General features: G+C 38.8%; 1 protein-coding gene across 5 annotated transcripts in view; it reads right to left on the reverse strand.

Annotated features, from left to right (window-relative positions):
- Positions 1–19,232, reverse strand: part of PCSK5 (proprotein convertase subtilisin/kexin type 5) — a 264,454-nt gene that overhangs the window by 131,745 nt on the left and 113,477 nt on the right. For all 5 annotated transcript variants that reach the window (XM_052701373.1, XM_052701376.1, XM_052701375.1 and 2 more), the window contains exon 8: positions 10,559–10,771. In XM_052701373.1, the coding sequence (XP_052557333.1) occupies positions 10,559–10,771 (213 nt within the window). The remainder of the gene's footprint in view (positions 1–10,558; positions 10,772–19,232) is intronic.

Raw genomic sequence — 19,232 nt, forward strand, 5'->3', positions numbered from 1 at the left:
ATACTGGAAGAAATGTAAAATATAACCTGAAAAAACAGACACATTGTTCTAGGTACAGTAAAACAATTACATGTATGATGTATAGGTTTCACACATTTACATTAGCAATATTCAGTTTTATGTGTACTGCATAAAATACATAAAGATACTAAATGTTTTCATGGGTAAACATACACAAGCAGACACAAAAGACTTATAATAGTTGAGATGAAGCTAGCAGGACCTAAGAGTCATTGTTGGAATTAAGCACTCAGCAAGCGAAACAAAATGGAAGATTCTAGAAATTGAAAAAGACAGATTAAATCATTTATAATGTCATATCCTTAGATCAGTGAACTCATCAAAGGTCAGAATCAAGAACAATGGAGTCAAGAAGGAACCTTTTTTGTCCTAATAATATCTTTCATAAAAGTACAGACACTCTTGAAATTCTCCTACTATCAGCTAAAAGCTGATAGTATATAAATAAAAAAGCTGATAGTATATAAATAAGATTTCTTTGTCTCTTACCTTCTCTCATATTAACCGTGCATTAATTTATACAGTGACAATCAAGAGCAGTGGAAAACCAGCATAAACAGAGATTCCATAAATGTCCTGACAGTATTAAGAAAAGAAACTGTAGCAGGAACAAACCTAACACCACACCACCTATGCATGTAAAAAAAAGATGTGATTTTGCAGCTGAGATTAACATGACTAAGGACTATGGGTTGACTTACAAGCTTCACGTACGCTTTTCACAAGAACAACTCTCAATGTAGTGGCAGGGAGTGTAAGAGAGGCCAGGAACATTGCAGAAAAAGACTGAGTAGTGCATTATTGTCTTTTCTGCATTCTCTGTGGCTGGGGCTGGGTACCCTCTTCCCCTGCAAAAACTGTGCAGCAGGCTTGTTCCTCAGGAGACAGAAGGATAACAAAGCCTACAGGAGCTCAGGCAGAGAGCTATCACAACTACTTTGCCTTAAAGGACAGCCTCTCAATACAGTGATAATTGTGCTATCTTTGTTTCTGATCCTCTGGAATAACATGCTTCCAGAGCATTTTATTGTCCTGTAGCTATAGATATCATGCATAATAAAACCATGACATCTCTTTATTCAGCAGTGTTGTCTCTCAAGCTGCAAGCAGATGTTGTGGCAGCAGCTTGAACTACAATCCCTTACCTCTTTCTTTCACAGAGTAAATATTTCAGCAGAAAATATGTAAAGAAAGCTCCTTAAGTGGAAATCCCATCTGAGCTATTTCAAAGGGAAGTTACTGACAGGAGCTGAGATGTTTACGTGTAAATTACCTTCATGATCTAAGGCATATTTTTCAGCACAATGGGTTCACTGTTAGAGAAGTATTATATCTACCTTGAGAAAAAGAGTACAGGACCTCCAGCAAGTGAGAAACCTTCAAGAAGAAAAACAGTGCTCCAAATCCCTGAACCACATGAGAGCAACATCATTAATCACAATAAAGGGATACAGTATTTGACAGCATGTGAAGCTTCCATTAGCATATATTAGCTGTTATTGTCTTCAACAGGATGGAGACAAACAGGAATTTTTGAATCTGTCATTCAGTACAACATTTATTTGCTTCAACAATCATCATAACAATTGCTGACTTATGAAAAGGCTGGTGAAACTATCCAAGATAAGCCCACACAACATTTTTTTGGGATCTTAAGGTATATCTACTTCTAGCTCTTCTTAAACAACTAGATTTAATGGAAGACAATGAATTTGATGGAAGACAATGATTGTAGTACTGACCTAGTTAAATGAACTCAAAAGAACTCAAAAAACTCTAGAACAGACCCTATTGAAAGGCAGACAGAAATTCTAACAATCACAATTTAACACAGTAGTGTTAGCTGCCATATATACAAGTCCAACAGCTTTCAGAAAAGGCACAGATTCTTCAAAGAACATACTCTTGGCACACAGTAATAATTTTATAAAAGCAACTTGTCCTGAAGAGACAAGGAGATGCCATTTCTGTACAGTCATTACTAAGACTGCAACATCAATCTTCCCAAAGTTCTACCAGCTGAGAGGTTAATGCCTAAGGTCAAAAATGGGATGTTCCCAGTAAAGAAATTGCTCACTCTTCCTAAGTCTTTTTATTTCTTGTTATTTCAAATTTCAGGACACGAGCTATCTGAATTGACTGAAATGCTTTTTACCTTCTGCTACAATTCCTCAAGATGAGTTGGTTTCTATGAACCTGTGTTCCCAGAAGCAACAAGCATTTAACAAAAATCTTCAGTTCCCTTTGTACAGCTGTACCTACTCAAAGTAAATGGTGTCCTGTTGTGTCTTAATACTCTGTAAGAGTTTCTGAACAAGAGCAGGTTTTTATTTGTGTTTAAGGAATGACAGTTTTTTGTTTGTTTCAACTTCTGCTTAAGGCAAAAGCAAGTCATCAAGGCAGAAGTACGCCTTCAGGAAAGAAACTCCGGAGGTGACAAGGCATTTTTTACAAAATAAAGTAGGAGAAACAGAAATACAGAATTTAATTTCAGAAGGTAAGTCATGTAATATGTTTGCAAGTAATATTAGTGTTTTAGTTTCAGTTGGGACAGAGTTGCTTTTCTTCATGCTGTGTCTGATACACTGCTATGTTTTGGTTTTAGTAGAAAAACAGTGTTGGTAACACAGTGACCTCTTACTTGTTGTTGAACAGTGCTGCACAGAGAGAAGGTTTTAGTTTTCTCAGCATCTCCTATTTTCCAGCATGGGGGATGGAGGGACACAAGGAACTGATAAGAGAGGAGAGGACAGAGTCAAGGCAGCTGGCCCTAACTAGCCAAAGGGATATTTCAAATCATGTGCCATTATGTGGAAGGAAAGGTAGAAAAAAGAGGGAGTTTGCCATTGCTTAGGAACTGGCTGGGCATCAGTTGGTGGACGGTGAGCAACTGGTTGTGCATTGCTTGTTGCAAATACATATATGTATAATTATCATAAATATTATTGTTCTTTCCTCTTCCTTTTCTCTATCTTAGTAAATACTTTTTATTTCAACCCATGAGTTCTACTTTGTGGGTTTTTTTGGGTGTGCAAAGAACCGTGTGGTGTAAAGCTGCCTGTAGGGTAGAACCACAGCAGTGAGGAACTTCCACATATTACCAATGCTTTAAGATGTCATTTAGAAAAAAACAAACTAGCAAATGTGATTCATTTGTGCAACATGTCTGGTAAATGAAAGGCCCATACGGATAATCATACTTAAATAGTACTAGACATACTAGGTAAGTGGTCCAGAGCTGAGAAGCCATCTCCCCAGTGTTGTTCCCAATGTTGTTGCATTCAAAATAGCAGAGACAAGAATAATAGAAAAAATACTTTTACAACTGTATATTGCTATTACTAATGCTGCACTGCCTCTGTTATGAGGAATAACTGCTACATGGAAGTAGATTTTCAGGGACTTTACCTTCTGTTCATTTGCCTTTGTCCCGGAGTGTGAACTTCTACACCTGCGGCTGTGCCTTTACTTTGCAGCTGCTCCTGAATACACCAAAAATTAATTCTAGTCCTTTCCTCTAAGAGTCTCTAAAATATATACACCAAATCTGCATCTGTGACATATTTGTAATATATGTATCTGTTTGTATGCTGTAGGAATGTTAATAAACGTTGTCCTTAATGGGCTAAAATATAATGTAATACAAATTTGGTGCACCATGAAATCAAGCACATTTTGATTCTTTCCTGAGCAACAAGGAATTCATAAAAGATGCTAATATCATTGTGTTTGACAGCATCTATTAGCTCAAATAATTTCATACCAGAATGTGCTGCCATTTACGTTAGTTCTGTCAACAAAAGTCAGAAAAAAAAACTCCACTTCTGAGTTATATGACAATAAATAAGAATGGGTTATATAAATTTTGATAGTAAATCCAATGTTGAGTGACTTCTGATTAACTTCAGTATTACGTACTTTTCTCCTGTTTTAGATACAAGAGTCTCACTCTCACAAACCAACCAAATGTTCCTTGATCAAACACTGCTATTCTTTCTGTGTAAAGGCATGAAGGTGAGCTCTGAATGGCTAATTTGTTCACTGCTTTTGCATGAATGAGTTTGGAGAATTATATGCAACAATAATATTTCTATTATACTTTTTTCTTCTATTCTTCTATTTTTCACTTCAAGCTTTAAGCATTTTGCACTAAAGTATTAAGATAATCTCTGACAGAAAAAGCAACAGCCCAAACAAAATGTACGATGCAGTGGGAAGGAGCAAGAGAAACACCCAGGTGAGAGCAAAGCTCATGTATCCATGACGGTGCATATTGAAAAAATTGCTCAATATTCTTGATTGCAAGGGTTTCCTCCACAATTTCATGTCTTTTCTGACTTGGCAGTTATGTAACAGAAGCACGCAGTCATTATCTTTATAGGTTTAGACACAACACAAGTTGTTTAATGCATACTCCAGGCAACCCTGCTTTGCCACTGAAAATGTAAGGAAGACAAATAGGCTTGCCTAGCTTTGAATGCCAAGCACTAGCAGTAAAATGTCCTCAGATGGGACTTTCGTGTGTTTAAGAAGTCAACAGACAATACAGTATTGGAAAAAGAGCCTTGGACGGAATATGTGCAGTCTAATATTCAAGCATCTGAGGTCAGCGAAGATTATGGCACACGACACAAGGTAGCTTTACACAGCAGTAGTCAGGGTGCAAGTTAAGTTCCAGTAAACAAAGGATCAACAGACTTAGGTTAATTCTTACGGCTGCTCAGCATGCTTATGCTTTAACCCTTCACTGTGCACAGTGACATGCTTTGTAGTAACAGTCAAAACTTGGTATATGTAACTGAATTTATCCCAAAAGAACGGAGGATGTGATTAGAAAAAGCACCTAAAGAAGTGATGATTTCAATTAAAAGTTAATAGCAATATAAAGTAAATGGATAGTTCATTGAATGTCCCCCTCTCAGAAAAACAATCTAAATGAAGTTTTCAGTGTATACAAGAATGATGAATTGTCTTCCTATTCATAGCTATTTCAAATAGCAAGTTTAAATCAGAAGTTTGGAAGCACTGAAGAGTTTTACGAGAGCTGGAAAGGCAACATGTAATATTGTATTGTTTGATTTTACTAAGTCTTTGAACTCTGGAGACGTTCCAGAAGATTGAAGGAAAACCAGAACTGTGTCAATATTTTGAAAGAGTGAGCAGTATTGCCCTAAAAATTCCATCTTCTTGCCAAGTTTTATCTGGTGTAAAATAACTGATGCAAGATTTAAGCTAATGGTTAATTAATTCACTCAATAATAAAATGTTTAATAGTGAATGACTTAGGCTGCTGGAAAAAAAAGGTTGCCCAATCACTGCACTTATTTTGTTCTGGTCAGCACATCTTTTGAAGGTAGAATAGTCAGGATTCTGCAAGGCATATAATGCGATACTACACATTAAAACAATTCTGAAAATGATTTAAATTTAAGAGATGATACATAGATTTAACACAAGTCTGGAATGAGTCTAAACTAGTACCACCAGAGTCAAATAGTGTAAGAAGGCCCTCCCACTTGTGCCCTATGCAGCAACTCTGAAAAAGAGAGGCAGCAGCTCTGAAAGTGACTTAGGTTCACACAGTGATGGACATGTAATGTTAACAATGAGGTGTATAGGTCCCAGTGAGACTTACTGTATAAATACAATGGAACTGAGGTGGCAGTCACAGATGCACATTTCCAAGTGCATCTGTGCATCTAGCAAAGGCAGGGGAATGTCTGGAGGAGCTCTGTAGTGGTCCTACTGTAGACATTAGTTGTTCGGTCTGGGTACAGGGGCAAAAGACTAATTGAACCAGTGGCTGGTTTTCTCCAAAGTTTTCAGTTTCCCTGAGGATAGCTAGCATAGAATCACAGAAACATAGAATGATTTGGGTGGGGAGGGATGTTCAAGGTCATGTAGTTCCAACTCCCAGCTACAGGCAAGGACACCTCCCACTAGACCAGGTTGCTCAAAGCCCCATCCAGCCTGGCCTTGAAAGCCTCCAGGGAGGGGGCATCCACAACCTCACTGGGATACATGTTCCACTGTCTCACTACCCTCACAGTAAAGAATTTCTTCCTAATATCTAAATCTATCCTCTTCCAGTTTAAAGCCATTTCCCCACATCTTGTCATTACATGCCCTTATAAACAGTCCCTCCCCAGCTTTCCTGTAGGCCCCCTACAGACATAGGTGGTGCTAGGAAGGCCATCCCAAGGTCCCCCCAGAGCCTTTTTTTCTCCAGGCTGAAGAGTGCAGCTCTCTCAGCTTATTTTCGCAGGGGAGGTGCTCCAACCCTCTGATCATGTTTGGGCCCTCATGTAAACCTGCTCCAACAGCTTCATATCCTTCTTGTGTTGAGGGCCCCAAAACTGGACACAGTACTCCAGGTGGAGTCTCATGAGTGCAGAGTAGGGGGACAGAATCACCTCCCTCGACCTGCTGGTCATGCTTCTCTTGATGCAACCCAGAATATGATTGGCCTTCTGGGCTGCAACTGCATACTGCCAGCTCATTCTGAATCTCTCATCAATCAGCACTCCCAAATCCATCTCCTCAGGGTTGCTCTCAAGCCATTCTTTGCCCAATGGCAGGGCAGTTTCGTCCAGTAAAGTGAATGACCAGGGGTCTTGAAGCTGAAACGATCTCAACCTATTCTCAAGCTTTCAGTGGGTAAGACACTCAGCTGACTGGTGTGGAGCTAGGCCATGGAATGCCAGTGCTTGGTATGCAGGACTGATGCTATGGAATGAACTGAATGCCAGTTTAAGGTGCTCCATGCTAATGCTCATCAGAGCCCAGAAAAGGTGTTGGTTCATCTAGACAGTCACAGGACAATGACCACAGAAGTCATAACTTGCTAAGGAGTTTATATCAACTCACCTGTCCAGTCAAATAGCCCTGAAAATGGTTGGTGCCACTGCTGGTGGTGTGGAGCCATGAAGGCTACACTGTGACTAGTAGGAGGATTGTTTGGTGGCCTAGAAGTCTGGGGCATCAGCCCTGGTGAAGCCACCACTAGTGCAGATCTTGGTGTCAGTAGCAACTATTCAAACAAACTATTAAGGCCAAAGTGGAGGACAGTTCCATATGAATAGCAGTTGAAGTGGGTCCTGTGCAAAGGGCAGGAGCTGGTCCAAAGGGGATGGCCTCTGTTTCCCTCAGCCAACCAAAAGGAAATCGGATTCAGATCTCCCAGACTGGAGTAGGAGAGACAGGTGGCCAGAGTTGCCCAGTGCATTAACACAAGCTATCCTGGAGATGCTAGTGATAGCCATGGGAAGAGCTCTCTTTTCTTTTTTTTTTGTTTTTTTTGCAAAGGGCTGGACATCCTGGAATATGTTTGTCGCAGTGAGGCGTCCATGCCTTGGACAGCATTGCAATAAGAAAAAAAAAGCCAATAAAATATTATTTTGGATGATGATACAAAGCTGGAAGGAGCAGCTGACACATCAGAAGGCTGTGCTGCCATTCAGCAAGACAGGCTGAAAAGCTGAGCACAGAGAAACTTTATGAGATTCATCGAGGGCGTACAGTCCTATACCTGGGCAGTAACAACCACGCAAATATGTAAAGATAGGGGCTGACCTGACCTGCCAGAAAGGACAAGGACCTGGGTGTCCTGGTGAATATCAGGCTGACCAAGATGGCACAAGAGTGTAAACAGCATATTGAGGGAGGTTATCCTCTCCCACTACTTTGCCCTTTGGGAGGGCTATATCTGAAGTACTGTGTCCAGTTCTGGGATCTTCAGTTCAAGAAAGACTGGGAACTACTGGGGAGATACCGGTCAAGGCCTACAGGGAAGATTAGGGGCCTAGAAGAGTATCTCTTATATGAAAAAAGGCTCAGACCTGGGAGAATTCAGCCTGGAGAAGAGAAGACTGAGAGGGGATTTTGGCAATGCTTACAGCAATCTTAAGGGCACGTGTCAGATGGATGGGATCAGGGTCTTCAGTGGTGCCCAATGACAGGACAAGGGACAACAGGCACAAACTGAAACACAGGAAGTTTTGATGAACATGAAGAAAAACTTATTTACTGTAAAGTTGACGGAGCACTGGAATGAACTGCCCAGAGAGGTCATGGAATCTCCTTCTTTGGGGAGAAAACCTGCTGGTGCTTTCCTGTGCAACCAATTGTAGCAACATGCTTTAACAGAGGCACTGAACTAGATGATCTCCACAGGTCCCTTCCAAGACCTACAATTCTTTGATTCTGTGATTCTGTTCCTAAGAAAACATGCTTTGCACAGAATGATGCAAGAAGCTTAACTTCATTTATAAAAACAGAACTGATTGTGCTATTCAGTCTGAAAGAAGGATGTCAAACGCCTGGAAATTCAAGCTAGCTAGAGATTAGACAGCAAAGTTTTTAAACGATTATGCATAATTAGGACTACTTACTCTAGACCTGACTGGATATTTTGTACTTTAAGGAAAGATTAAGCATATCTGTAAAAATTACTGATCAACTGACCATAACTACTGCATTTGAAGGAATCAGGGAAGTTCTACAGACTTGGCTATGCAAGAAGTCAGACTTGGAGAGTCACAATGGTTTCTGTTGACTTTACATAATATTAGTCTCACTTACAAGTATGTAAGTTGGTGAAGGTCTTTTAAGGGACAGTGAAAGGAATTAAGTCACAGAAGTGAGGACTGCTAGGAAACAGAGTAATTCTTTTATTATTTATCAAGTAGAAAAAGAAACATGCCAGGAACAGAAGATAAGGTTTCTGTGGAGAGAACTGAGTAAAGAACAGAAAAATTACTGGAACGAAGAGGTACCTCAGAATAAGTTTAAGACAAAAATTAGATCATCTGAAAATAAGGAAGAATCCAAGAAGGCATGGCCAGCATCCCAGAATCCTGAAAGACAAAGCAGACACTAATAAAAAAATAGCTGCAAGAATTTTAACTCTTCAGTGACACCAAGAGAGGTATTTGCAAACAACCAAAAGAAGGTAATGTTAGACCAACACTTCAGACAACATCTGAGGGGAAAAAGAAAAAACAAAAAAAAGTTCACCTTATTTTATAAGTATAAAGAAATGAAAATGTACACTATTCACTGTAATTAATAAACTAGGAAGAAGACAATACCCAAAAAACTAATTAATAGTTAGATAAGTATATTGAAGACGCTGAATTTGAAAAAGCAGGTAATATTAACAAACCTGGTTAATAGTAATAGAAGGGTTTAAAAGTCTGAAAGGAGCAATATAATGATCACTGAAAAGTATATCTAATGCATTCAATATTTAAAATGCAAATTTATCATACTGTACAAATTCTGATGTTATCGATAGTACATCAAACAAAATTAAAACAACTTCTGAGTTTCCATCCAAGACTAGAACATAACTGAAAATGGATGCACAGCCCGTTCAGGAATGGGATGACAAGCAGCACAGGAAAGAAGAGCACTAAGTTTAATCTTGCTCACAATATACCAGCTACTAGGAATAGGTAGCAATTTGAACAACCTATGTGCAGTCTGCAGTTTTCATACAATAATAAGCACATAAAGCTATTAGTACTCCCTAACAGCAACCAAAGGAGGTTTATAAAGATGATGAAGGGTCTAGAGGACAAGATGTACAAGGCTCAAGTTCTGGGTGTGTTCAGCCCAGAGCAGGGCAGGCTGAGGGGAGGCCTGATGGCTGCTTCCTGTGAGGACAGGGAGTGGAGGGGCAGCGCTGAGCTCTGCTCTGTGTGACAGCGACAGAGCCTGAGGGAACAGCATGGAGCTGCGTCAGGGCAGGAGCAGCTGTGGGTTAGGGACAGGTTCTGCACCACAGGCTGGCCAAACATTGGTACAGACTTCCGAAGGCTGTAGTCATGGCACCAAGCTGCAGGTGTTCAAGAAGTTCTTAGACAGTGCTCTCAGAAACATGGTTTGATTTTGGATGGTCCTTGTGGAAACAGGATCTGCAGTTGATATTTGTGGGTCCCTTACAACTCAGGTCATTCTACAACTCTGTGGTTCTATGCTTCTAATAATTGAGTGTCCATGAAAGTAAAAGAGGAATGATGATGTATCCAAAGAAATCTGAGAAAACAGACAGGCAGGTAAGAATATCTACGAATAATATGTATGTTATACATATGTATGTATCCACATGAGATTTAAAAACTAATGATAACTGGATTAAAAAGAAAAAGAAAGGAGGATGCGTTCTCAGGCCTATTGAACTTCTAGATATTAGTAGTGAAACAAATTATTTTGGTATCAATGGCAATAGGATTCTTGAAAGCACCACTGAGAGCTGGCAGCAAATAATTGAATGGAAAAGTCTACTATGAACCAGATATACCTGTACTGCTTCAGGCTGCAACTTACTGTTTGCTTTCAAACAACCAGATATGGAACTGAAAGTATGGTGACAGCCATCACCTAAAGCACTTCATGAAGTCAGATTTTCCACATGTATATTTTTCCTAAAGCAACCTATTATTTACTGTAAATCAGCTACTTCTCTTTCCCTTCCTACAAAGTCACCAGGCAACATATAGATCAGTATGCAACAAAACAAAAATAAAAAACGTACTATTTTCCTGTCGTAGGATTCTCCACTGCTGTATGTTGTGGCTAGTGTGGAGGCACATTCTTCCAGGTACCATGGCTTCTTCCCGCTTTCAGCTGTGCTGCTTATGGAGATAGTGTAGATGCTATTGGTGTAGCCATCACAGGAGCAGTGGTCTCGACTCCTTCCACCATTTCCAGATGCCCAAACAAAAACTGACCCTAATCCTCTTCGTCCCTGTTTGGAAAGAACACAACAGATTTGAATAATAATTCTTCCCCCTCACGCGTTTAATAAGCAAGCATTTGTACACAAAATCTACCTGATATGAGAAAGACAATAAAACAAGCTTTGTCACTGAGAAAAACCTGAAATAAAAACATGATTAAGCAGAGTTTGGAATTAGACATAAATATAATTCAGAAAATGAGTAGGATGTACACAGCTTTAGAAGCAACATTTCTACAGTGCCTATTTGTTGCTCCACACGTATGTTGTCCTGCCTTACTAAGAAAGACATGCTGAAAACTCAGAGAAAACATTGACATATACTGAGTTGAAACAGGAAAAGAAATAGCATACTTGTAAGTAAAACTCTTCGTAATTCAAGCTGCTTTTGGTCTATTAACTCTTCTACCTTTTTCTGTCTTCCTGGATTGCCGGAGGCATTAAATACGATTTGTGTAGCACTCGATACCACAGTTTCATGGTTTCATAGACACTCTAAATCATGACACTCTAAATCACAGAATCACAGAACTTATGAAGTGGGAAAGGACCTCAGGTCATTTAGTCCAATTAATCTAGTCCACTATAAATACTAAGTGCAAAACACAACATTTGAACAAAAACTGACAAGAAGATCTGTACAAATCAAACACTAATGCATTAGCTCAGTGAGATATTTTATGCATATGAATAGTTAAACAATTACTTAGGAATATTTGTAATTTGAAATGAGGACTTAATGTAGGTAATCTCATATTGACATTTTCTTAATATGGCAAAGTTATGTAGTGTCCAAATGAATCAAAGCATATTTTCAGTGATGCTGGTAATCTTAAATAGGCATTGATGTTAAAAGTGCAAATAGTAATCTACTTTGCTGATTCATGGCAAGTGAAAATTCCCATGACTGACACAGGTCATGTAAATTGAAATTTTCCTGGTTTATATTTGTACATTTTATGCTGGTGAATTAAATTCCGATTCATGCAACTTTATGATCTCCTTTAATTATCAGCAGCCACTGTCTGGAAGCATAAAATTCAGGTAGGAATGCTCAACAAAGTTTTAACTTGTCTTTGATTAGGCTACATACTGCCACCTTCTTTCATAGGACATTCTCTCAAACAAAGGAATATCCTTCTAAGTAATAATTGAAGTAACATTTTCATTTATACTTCATTTCTCTTAACATACCATGTAATATCTACCTGCGTTCTGTAAGAGCTAGGCCCATCTCTGTGCATGATATTTATGGCATAAAACATCACTTCCTGTGCAAGAATTAATCACTTGGTCATGTAAGGAGCATTCATTTGTTTTTCTAGACAGAGTGCAATTGCTTACCACAAATAACATAAAGACAGGTGTAGGACATCTACAAGATCAACCTTAAACAATCAACAATTCAGAGATTCATTTAATCCAGATTCACAGAGGGGTTTCATTATGGCATTTTGTGTTGAGAACCTACATCAGTGTAAGACAAAACCCCCTCACAGTTCACACCATCCGAGCGTGGTCCTCAACTGTTGATGAATTCCATTTTGTGAGTTTAATAAAAGTAAAGTACCTGGAAAGACTCTTCTCTCCAGCAAAATATGTTAAATATCAAATTCTCCTGGCTAGTGTTTACATAAAGTTATGTCTCTAAAATGCAACTTCTCATTAAAAAAACATTTCAAGCAGAGAAAAAAATTCCAGGGTGCCAAGTTAAATGTATTATGAAATCCACATTCTCTAGACAATATCAGCCTGACCAGCTGAGAAGTGTAACTATTTCAACTTCTTTCTTTTCCTTCAGTTGATCCTAGCTACTACACAAATAAAATGATGCAAAATAGCACCATTTTTATTGTTTTAACGAGAAGTTTCCTGAAGTGTTCTATTCCTATAGCTCCGTTTTCCCACATTATGAACCCTCAACAAATCAAAACCCTTTCTAGTTTGGGGTTCTTGTTCTGCCTCCACTTTTTAGATGGAAGATTTTGATTCAAAACTACCCAAAGTCAGTGATACGTGCTTTGCAACTTCACAGGGCAGGAACCAGTTTACTGGTTCTTTCTCTTTCATTCTACTATCTAGTCATCTCCCCTTTTATATCTTTACTTCATTTAATCTGAAAAAACAGAATATGACGAGGAAGTGCTTATGAAGCAAAGACATCACAGAATTCCTCACCAGTGTGGAAAAAATTGCACCCATTGACATTCACTGCCATTTGGTGAATGTTTCTGGAGACTAAACAGTGGATGTGAGCATGATAAGGTGGTGGGTGGTGCATTTCAGCAGTAGTGACAGTGACAGTGCATCACATCTACAGCGCAGATCTTTGCAAGTACAGAATGCAGGCTCCTGTTCATCGCTGTTAAGAATGCATGGCTAATGGTGGTGACTGTGTTGAAAACTAGTGTTTCGTAGCTGCAGATTTGCTCTATCAAACACTATTATTGTGCTCTTTGTATTTGTTGCAATTTCCATGGAAATAAAACAGGAGGCAATACTTCTGGAGCAACCTACGTATTATCACAACAGGTCAGGGAGACAGAAATTAGGGCCCTCTGTGTATCTGTCGAGAATGGAAAGGAGGGTTTTACTAAAGATACGCAGCTGTTTCTCTACACTTTTATCTGTTCCTTCTTGATTTTTACTGGTTTGCTTCAGATTGCTCCCATCGTCTCTTGCAATTAGCGAACACTTTCCAGCAGTATTTTATTATTTGCTTTCATCTTGTCACTTCAACAGTAATTCTGGCTTGTCTGTCAATTGTGACATTCATTCTGGGGGTCATGTAAAGATTCTTGTTCTGACCTATGCTGCTCTTAAAAACCAACTTCTGTCTTGTACAAACCAGTGATGTAATACATGGACAAGCAGGCAGAGTAGATACTGCAAAGCATATCACACAGACACACAGGACTAGTCAAAACATTTCATCAAAATGTTTTGGTGAATTTTTTTTGTCTCCTGAAGAATTTTACATCGTCTCTTTCGTATGCTTTTCCTTTTAACACAGTATTGTGTAGCTATGTTTGGCCTACTTGGTACCCCACTGGAAGCACACAGTAAACCACCAGTATGACCAGTGAAGAAATGAGAGCTGGAAGCTATTTTATTATTTTCTCTAAAAGTCTATCTCACACATTTTGTAAAAAATAATATAAGATACAAAAATGAATAAATTTATGCATAGAAGGAGAAGACAAAAAAATCTATCAATAATAGTCCACCTTTTTTTTCTTTTTCTTTTTTTTTTTTTCTTTCTTTCCCCCATCAAAGTCATCTGTTCTGGCTGATAAGTCTGTAGACAAAAGTATAACATGACTTGTCCTTCTCATGCAAAGAAAACCATTTCACAGCAGGGTAGGGCTGCAGTTTGTGTGAATTTTGCAGAAGCTGAGTTATTAGCTTCTCCGAACAGAGAATGTGTCCATACTTCTGTAGACACATACTTCTGCTACTGTATTTATCACGAAAAATGAGCTGCAGAAAATGATACACAAGTACATTTTGGGGAACAAAATATAGCCTCACTGCTATATGATGTTAGAAATTCTGCAATGCAGTATTTAAAAATAATATACACTTGTTTTTTTAAACAACTGATAACATGCATTTCTTACACACAAATGTCTCCTGTAAACATATTAGGTATCAACATCTCTGTCATTGCAATAAAAAGTAAGTACCAGGTTCACTGACTAATGGAAAAGAGTATTTACTAACACACAGAAAGAAAGAATCATCATTCCCTAGCACACTGCAATACTGAACATCTTTTTACAGAAAACAGCATTACCTACAACGTAGAAAACATGCAAAATATCTTGCTCCTACAAGGCATTTGGCAAAGTGAATGGCAACCTCCTCAAATCTAAATTTGACCTGACCAAAATAATACATCAAGTAAATAAGTTCTGGTTTACATGTACTGTCTATTGTTAAGCTGCAATTGGTTTCCTCCTTCTCCATGTTTCCAAATACCCCACTTTAATTCAATAGACCCAGTCATGCTCAGGAAATTATAAACTTCCTACTAACTACACGAAACAAGTAATTAGAGCAACAACATCAGCTGTCCTACTGTATGTGAATGCATTTCCCAATTGGTCTCCTTTCGATACATGAAGTTAAATAACATTTGGACTGTGTTACAAAGTTAAGATAAACATACATGCAAGGCACTCTGCAGCTTTTACTGTTTATCTAAATCTATCATCTGTCATCTGCCAGATGCCCAAGGGTGTCAAGATGAAAAGTCAAGCCTTAAGCTGCCAAAGAAGCCATGTGTCATTTATTACTGAAAAGCAAAGGTGCATTTACAGACCATATGGGTACAACTTGGATGAAATTAATACAGTTAGAGAGTTACGGCAGAGGTATGGACGAGGGTGGAAAGGGTGCAGAGCAAAACACGCTCAGTGCTTCTCCCACGTTGTTCAAAACCGCCTCTCCCCTTAAGCCGTGTTGTGTCTGCTCTGTAATTTGCAGTGGTAGCTACCAACTCCCTCCTTCAGACTCCACAAGGTCTGTAACTGCACTTTTGCATTTCAGTGAACCAGACCATTATGAAATGGTCTCCTTTTGTTTTGTCTGCTCTCTTACATTGCTTAAAATGCCAGATGACTAAAAAAAATAAAAATAAAAATCACATGCTCCATTTTGAAACGAAGTGCTTCACTGACATCTAAGACTTGCTACTGACCTACTGACTCAGTCCAATTTTCTAGTACATTTCTTGGGCAATGTTAGTGTTCTCCACACGCAGCTGACTGTAAATGAAATGGACTCATGTCATTGATAAAAAGAGCCCAAGGCAAAGACTGCACCTGTAAAAGCACAGCCCAAGAACCGTGGGGCATTCCCATTTTTTTTCTGCTAGTACCTCCTTTTCCTTGGTCAGCAAGCTGCAAGGGGGGTAAAGTGATACAAAAGCTTTTTTTTCTTTTTTTTCTTTTTTTCTTTTTTTTTCCAATTCAACAGCATGGAAGGGTTAGTCTGCCAAGAACCAGAGCCAGTATGAACATTTTTGTAATGACATCTGCAGAATTTCCTAACACTATTAAAAGAACATCCACCGCTCCAAGTGCATGTGTTAGTATATGTATGTGTGTATACCTATAAAACACATCTCTCTGACTGAATGCCTTACTGGTCCTGGCATGTACCATTGCAAGATAGAGGCCTTCACACTTCAGTCTAAGGACAACCAGCAGGCCACATATTTGCAAGTTGCTTCCAGCACGCTTCCATCTAATAAAAACAGTTTCCATCTACAAGCTACAGTTTCAGCCAGTAGAGCAAGATTTATTCACACTGTTTTACAGAGTTTAGACTGGCCATTCATTCACTGCTTTACAAGTCAAGCTGCCTTAATCCAGCTTTCAGAATCTGATGTTTTCCTGCCCACGATGTAGGACACGAACCCCATCAGCCCTCCCTGTTATACGGTAAGTTTTGCAGTCTTTGTGGAAGTGATCTAATTTACCAGTGCAGAGGAAGGTAAGTTAAAAGGAGCGGGAAATGCATAGGACAGAACTGCTGAACTCAGAGTAATCAGAGGCACAGGGGCTGCAGCCAGTGAGAGGTAAATTGGCAGCAGTAGGCTAGAAATCCCACATTCACAAGCACAAAACACATAATGGAAATAAAAAATGAAGAGAACCTTATCCACGGCTAGCGTCTAAACATTTAATTTCCTCTGTTCTCAGTAATATTGTTCTACAATTACTTAATGCTTCCAATAACAAAAAACTACTGCTGGCAAGTGAGATTGATCCTGATGTGGGAGCACAAAGAAGTAAGCCCACAGTAAGAACTCTTCCTTAAAGATGAATTCCTTAAGTGGAAATGCTTGTAACTGAAGTTCTAGAACACAGGTCAATTTTCTGAGGACCTAAAAAATCCAAGTATGCATGCATGGTTTTGAGTGCAGTCACTATAGGGATAGGCACCACAGAACACAGCATCCTGAGAAATGCCTTGTAAGAGACAGTATCTCTTTGCTGCCAGCTTCCACGGATTTCTGCACAGTCTGGGAGCTGGATGCCACTGCCCTGCGTAGAGTCAAAGTACTGCCAATCTGCTGAGTGGCAACATTTTTCTGTTGAGAAGCTGCATCTCCCAGCTCCCGCTGAGTTTCTACCAGCACACTTAACCTCTAATTTGGAAATGAAAAATACAGTCTGGCACACCACACTTAAAAACTATCTGGCTCTTCTGTAGTCTGCAAAGCACTCTCACTCTGAAGCAGGCATCTCTCCAATGGAGATAACAGCAAGCTGAGAGCCCTAGGCAAAAACTTTGAAGTCCTATCAAAGGACAATCAAACAGATTATTTCTTATTCCTTTTATTTGATAGCCTCTCTGGCTATCAAGAAGAAGAAAAAAAAAAAACAACAGCAAACAAACCATAAACAAAAGGAGAAAAATTGGAGGCCGTGAATTCTGCTAAGGTATGCATACTTTCAGGAAAATTCACATTTGGATATCAGTTCATTAAAAATGTATTCCTATAATCTCTATGACAGTATGGTAAACCTAACAGGTGTACATAAATAAAAATGCACATTTGAGGAAATGCTTAAAAGCTAAGTCCCATGTTTGTGTATTAGCATTCCTGTTTTTATTGTTTGAGAAACTAGAAAGCTGGGGAAGAATTTTCTAGTGCTGGAACAAGTGCTACATATACCATGCAAAAGTCTATCACTTAAAACAAGAAGCAATTAACTTGTTGAAAAGGTAAGTTGTTGCTAGTGCAATTAAACCTGTTGAATACTTCTAAACCAACTTTTTCATATAGAAAAGAAAAAAAAATAGTCACAACAAAATGTATTTTGTTTGCTAACATGATTTGACACTTTTACGATGCTGAAGCACAAAGATACTTCAATGTGTGCACTAAAGGAGAATGTACTGAATAACCTCAAGCATCTAAGCAATAACACAGTAATTATTGGGATATATCAGTGGTACATTGCAACATGTATCCTTGCATGTCATGGATTTTTTATTTTACTCTTCACTAGAACAACAGCTTAAACAGCTCCAAGTTATTCCCCACAGAGCTATAATTAGTGCTTAAAGTGCAACCAAAAGAAGTGTTGGCTGAAACCTGAAATCTGAACCTGTGGAATGTTGGAATGAATTTCCCATTTTCCTAAACAAAACAGAGCCAGCTATAAGGCTGCATGAATCACAGTCCTGGTTTAAGCTATCTCTCCTTATCATTATTACTATTATTGTTGCTGATACTGTTACTGAGGTAAAGCAGATTGCATACTGTAAACACCTGTGATCAAATAAGCTAGGTTTTCCAGAATTTCTGTTACATGAGGAGTCTCTAGTTAATGACAGGGAGAATTGTTTCTACATGTAAAGCCAAAGAATAGGCACCATGTAAGAAAGGTACCTGTGTTAGGACTGGATAAGGGATAGATCTCACAGGCAAACACTCAATCATGGAGACAGCTCAGGCAGTTCTTGCTACCTTTACACTGCCATGTGATTACACTCTCTAGACAGGAGGCTATGCTTATCAAATCCACATAACTGTTGTTTCAATTATTACTTCAGCTTTCCCTTATAGAAGATTTCAGGCTAGCAAGACATCTACTGAACTTTCAAGGCATTTTCTGGAAATATAGTTCTTTTAAATAGGTGAACAGAAAATAAACTGTATCATGCCTACCTCTGTAGTCTGAGGACTGTAGGCTTTGGGCAGTTTCCTTCCTAGTAGCATTTCTTTAGAAAGAAGAAAGAAACTCAGTGCATAGTTATTGCCCTTATGATTTTGTGCCTTAAACTTATGTCAAATTCTACACACACACACACACACAAAATATGTATGTTTTCCCACATGACACACAGAATTGCATAGATTTTGCTGTTGTTCACGCCTTCAGAAGTAAGTTAGGGAAAGGAATAAGCCATCTGCTCACATAAGATAACTAGTTTAACATTTCACAACGCATGAAATTTCATGTGCACTCTTTGAAATGCACATACTTCAAGTATATGGAAAGAGATTCATTTTGCCAAAGCTGCTCTTGAGTATTGGCATTCAAACCATGATTTATCTCACACTGTGAATGGTGTGGGTTTTTATGTTCAGCTGCATCACCTGTTTCAGGTAGAGCATGCAAACCAGAGGCCGCTTTGCACAACTAGTCCAAAAGCAGTAATGCTGTTCTGGCTTGCTACAACAGTTTCCATACATGTGTGAGAATGGATGAGGTAACTAAACAGTTTTGGTTTCCAGTACACTTTGTGACATTGTAAGGAAACTGGACATTTTGAGGTATATTTTCCTGTAACTTTCATTCCAAATTTTCCTGCCCTTTAGGACATGCATATTCCAGTGAATGTAATGTAAGAACATTCCTGGTACATTATTTCTTTTTTTGCATATTCTTTTTTCATACTACACACATTGACTATCTGTAAGAAACCTACTTCCTACGCAAAGCAAAGG

Source organism: Tympanuchus pallidicinctus, unplaced genomic scaffold (assembly GCF_026119805.1).
Source record: "Tympanuchus pallidicinctus isolate F22 unplaced genomic scaffold, pur_lepc_1.0 scaffold4, whole genome shotgun sequence".
In the NCBI taxonomy this organism is placed as follows: Eukaryota; Metazoa; Chordata; class Aves; order Galliformes; family Phasianidae; genus Tympanuchus; species Tympanuchus pallidicinctus.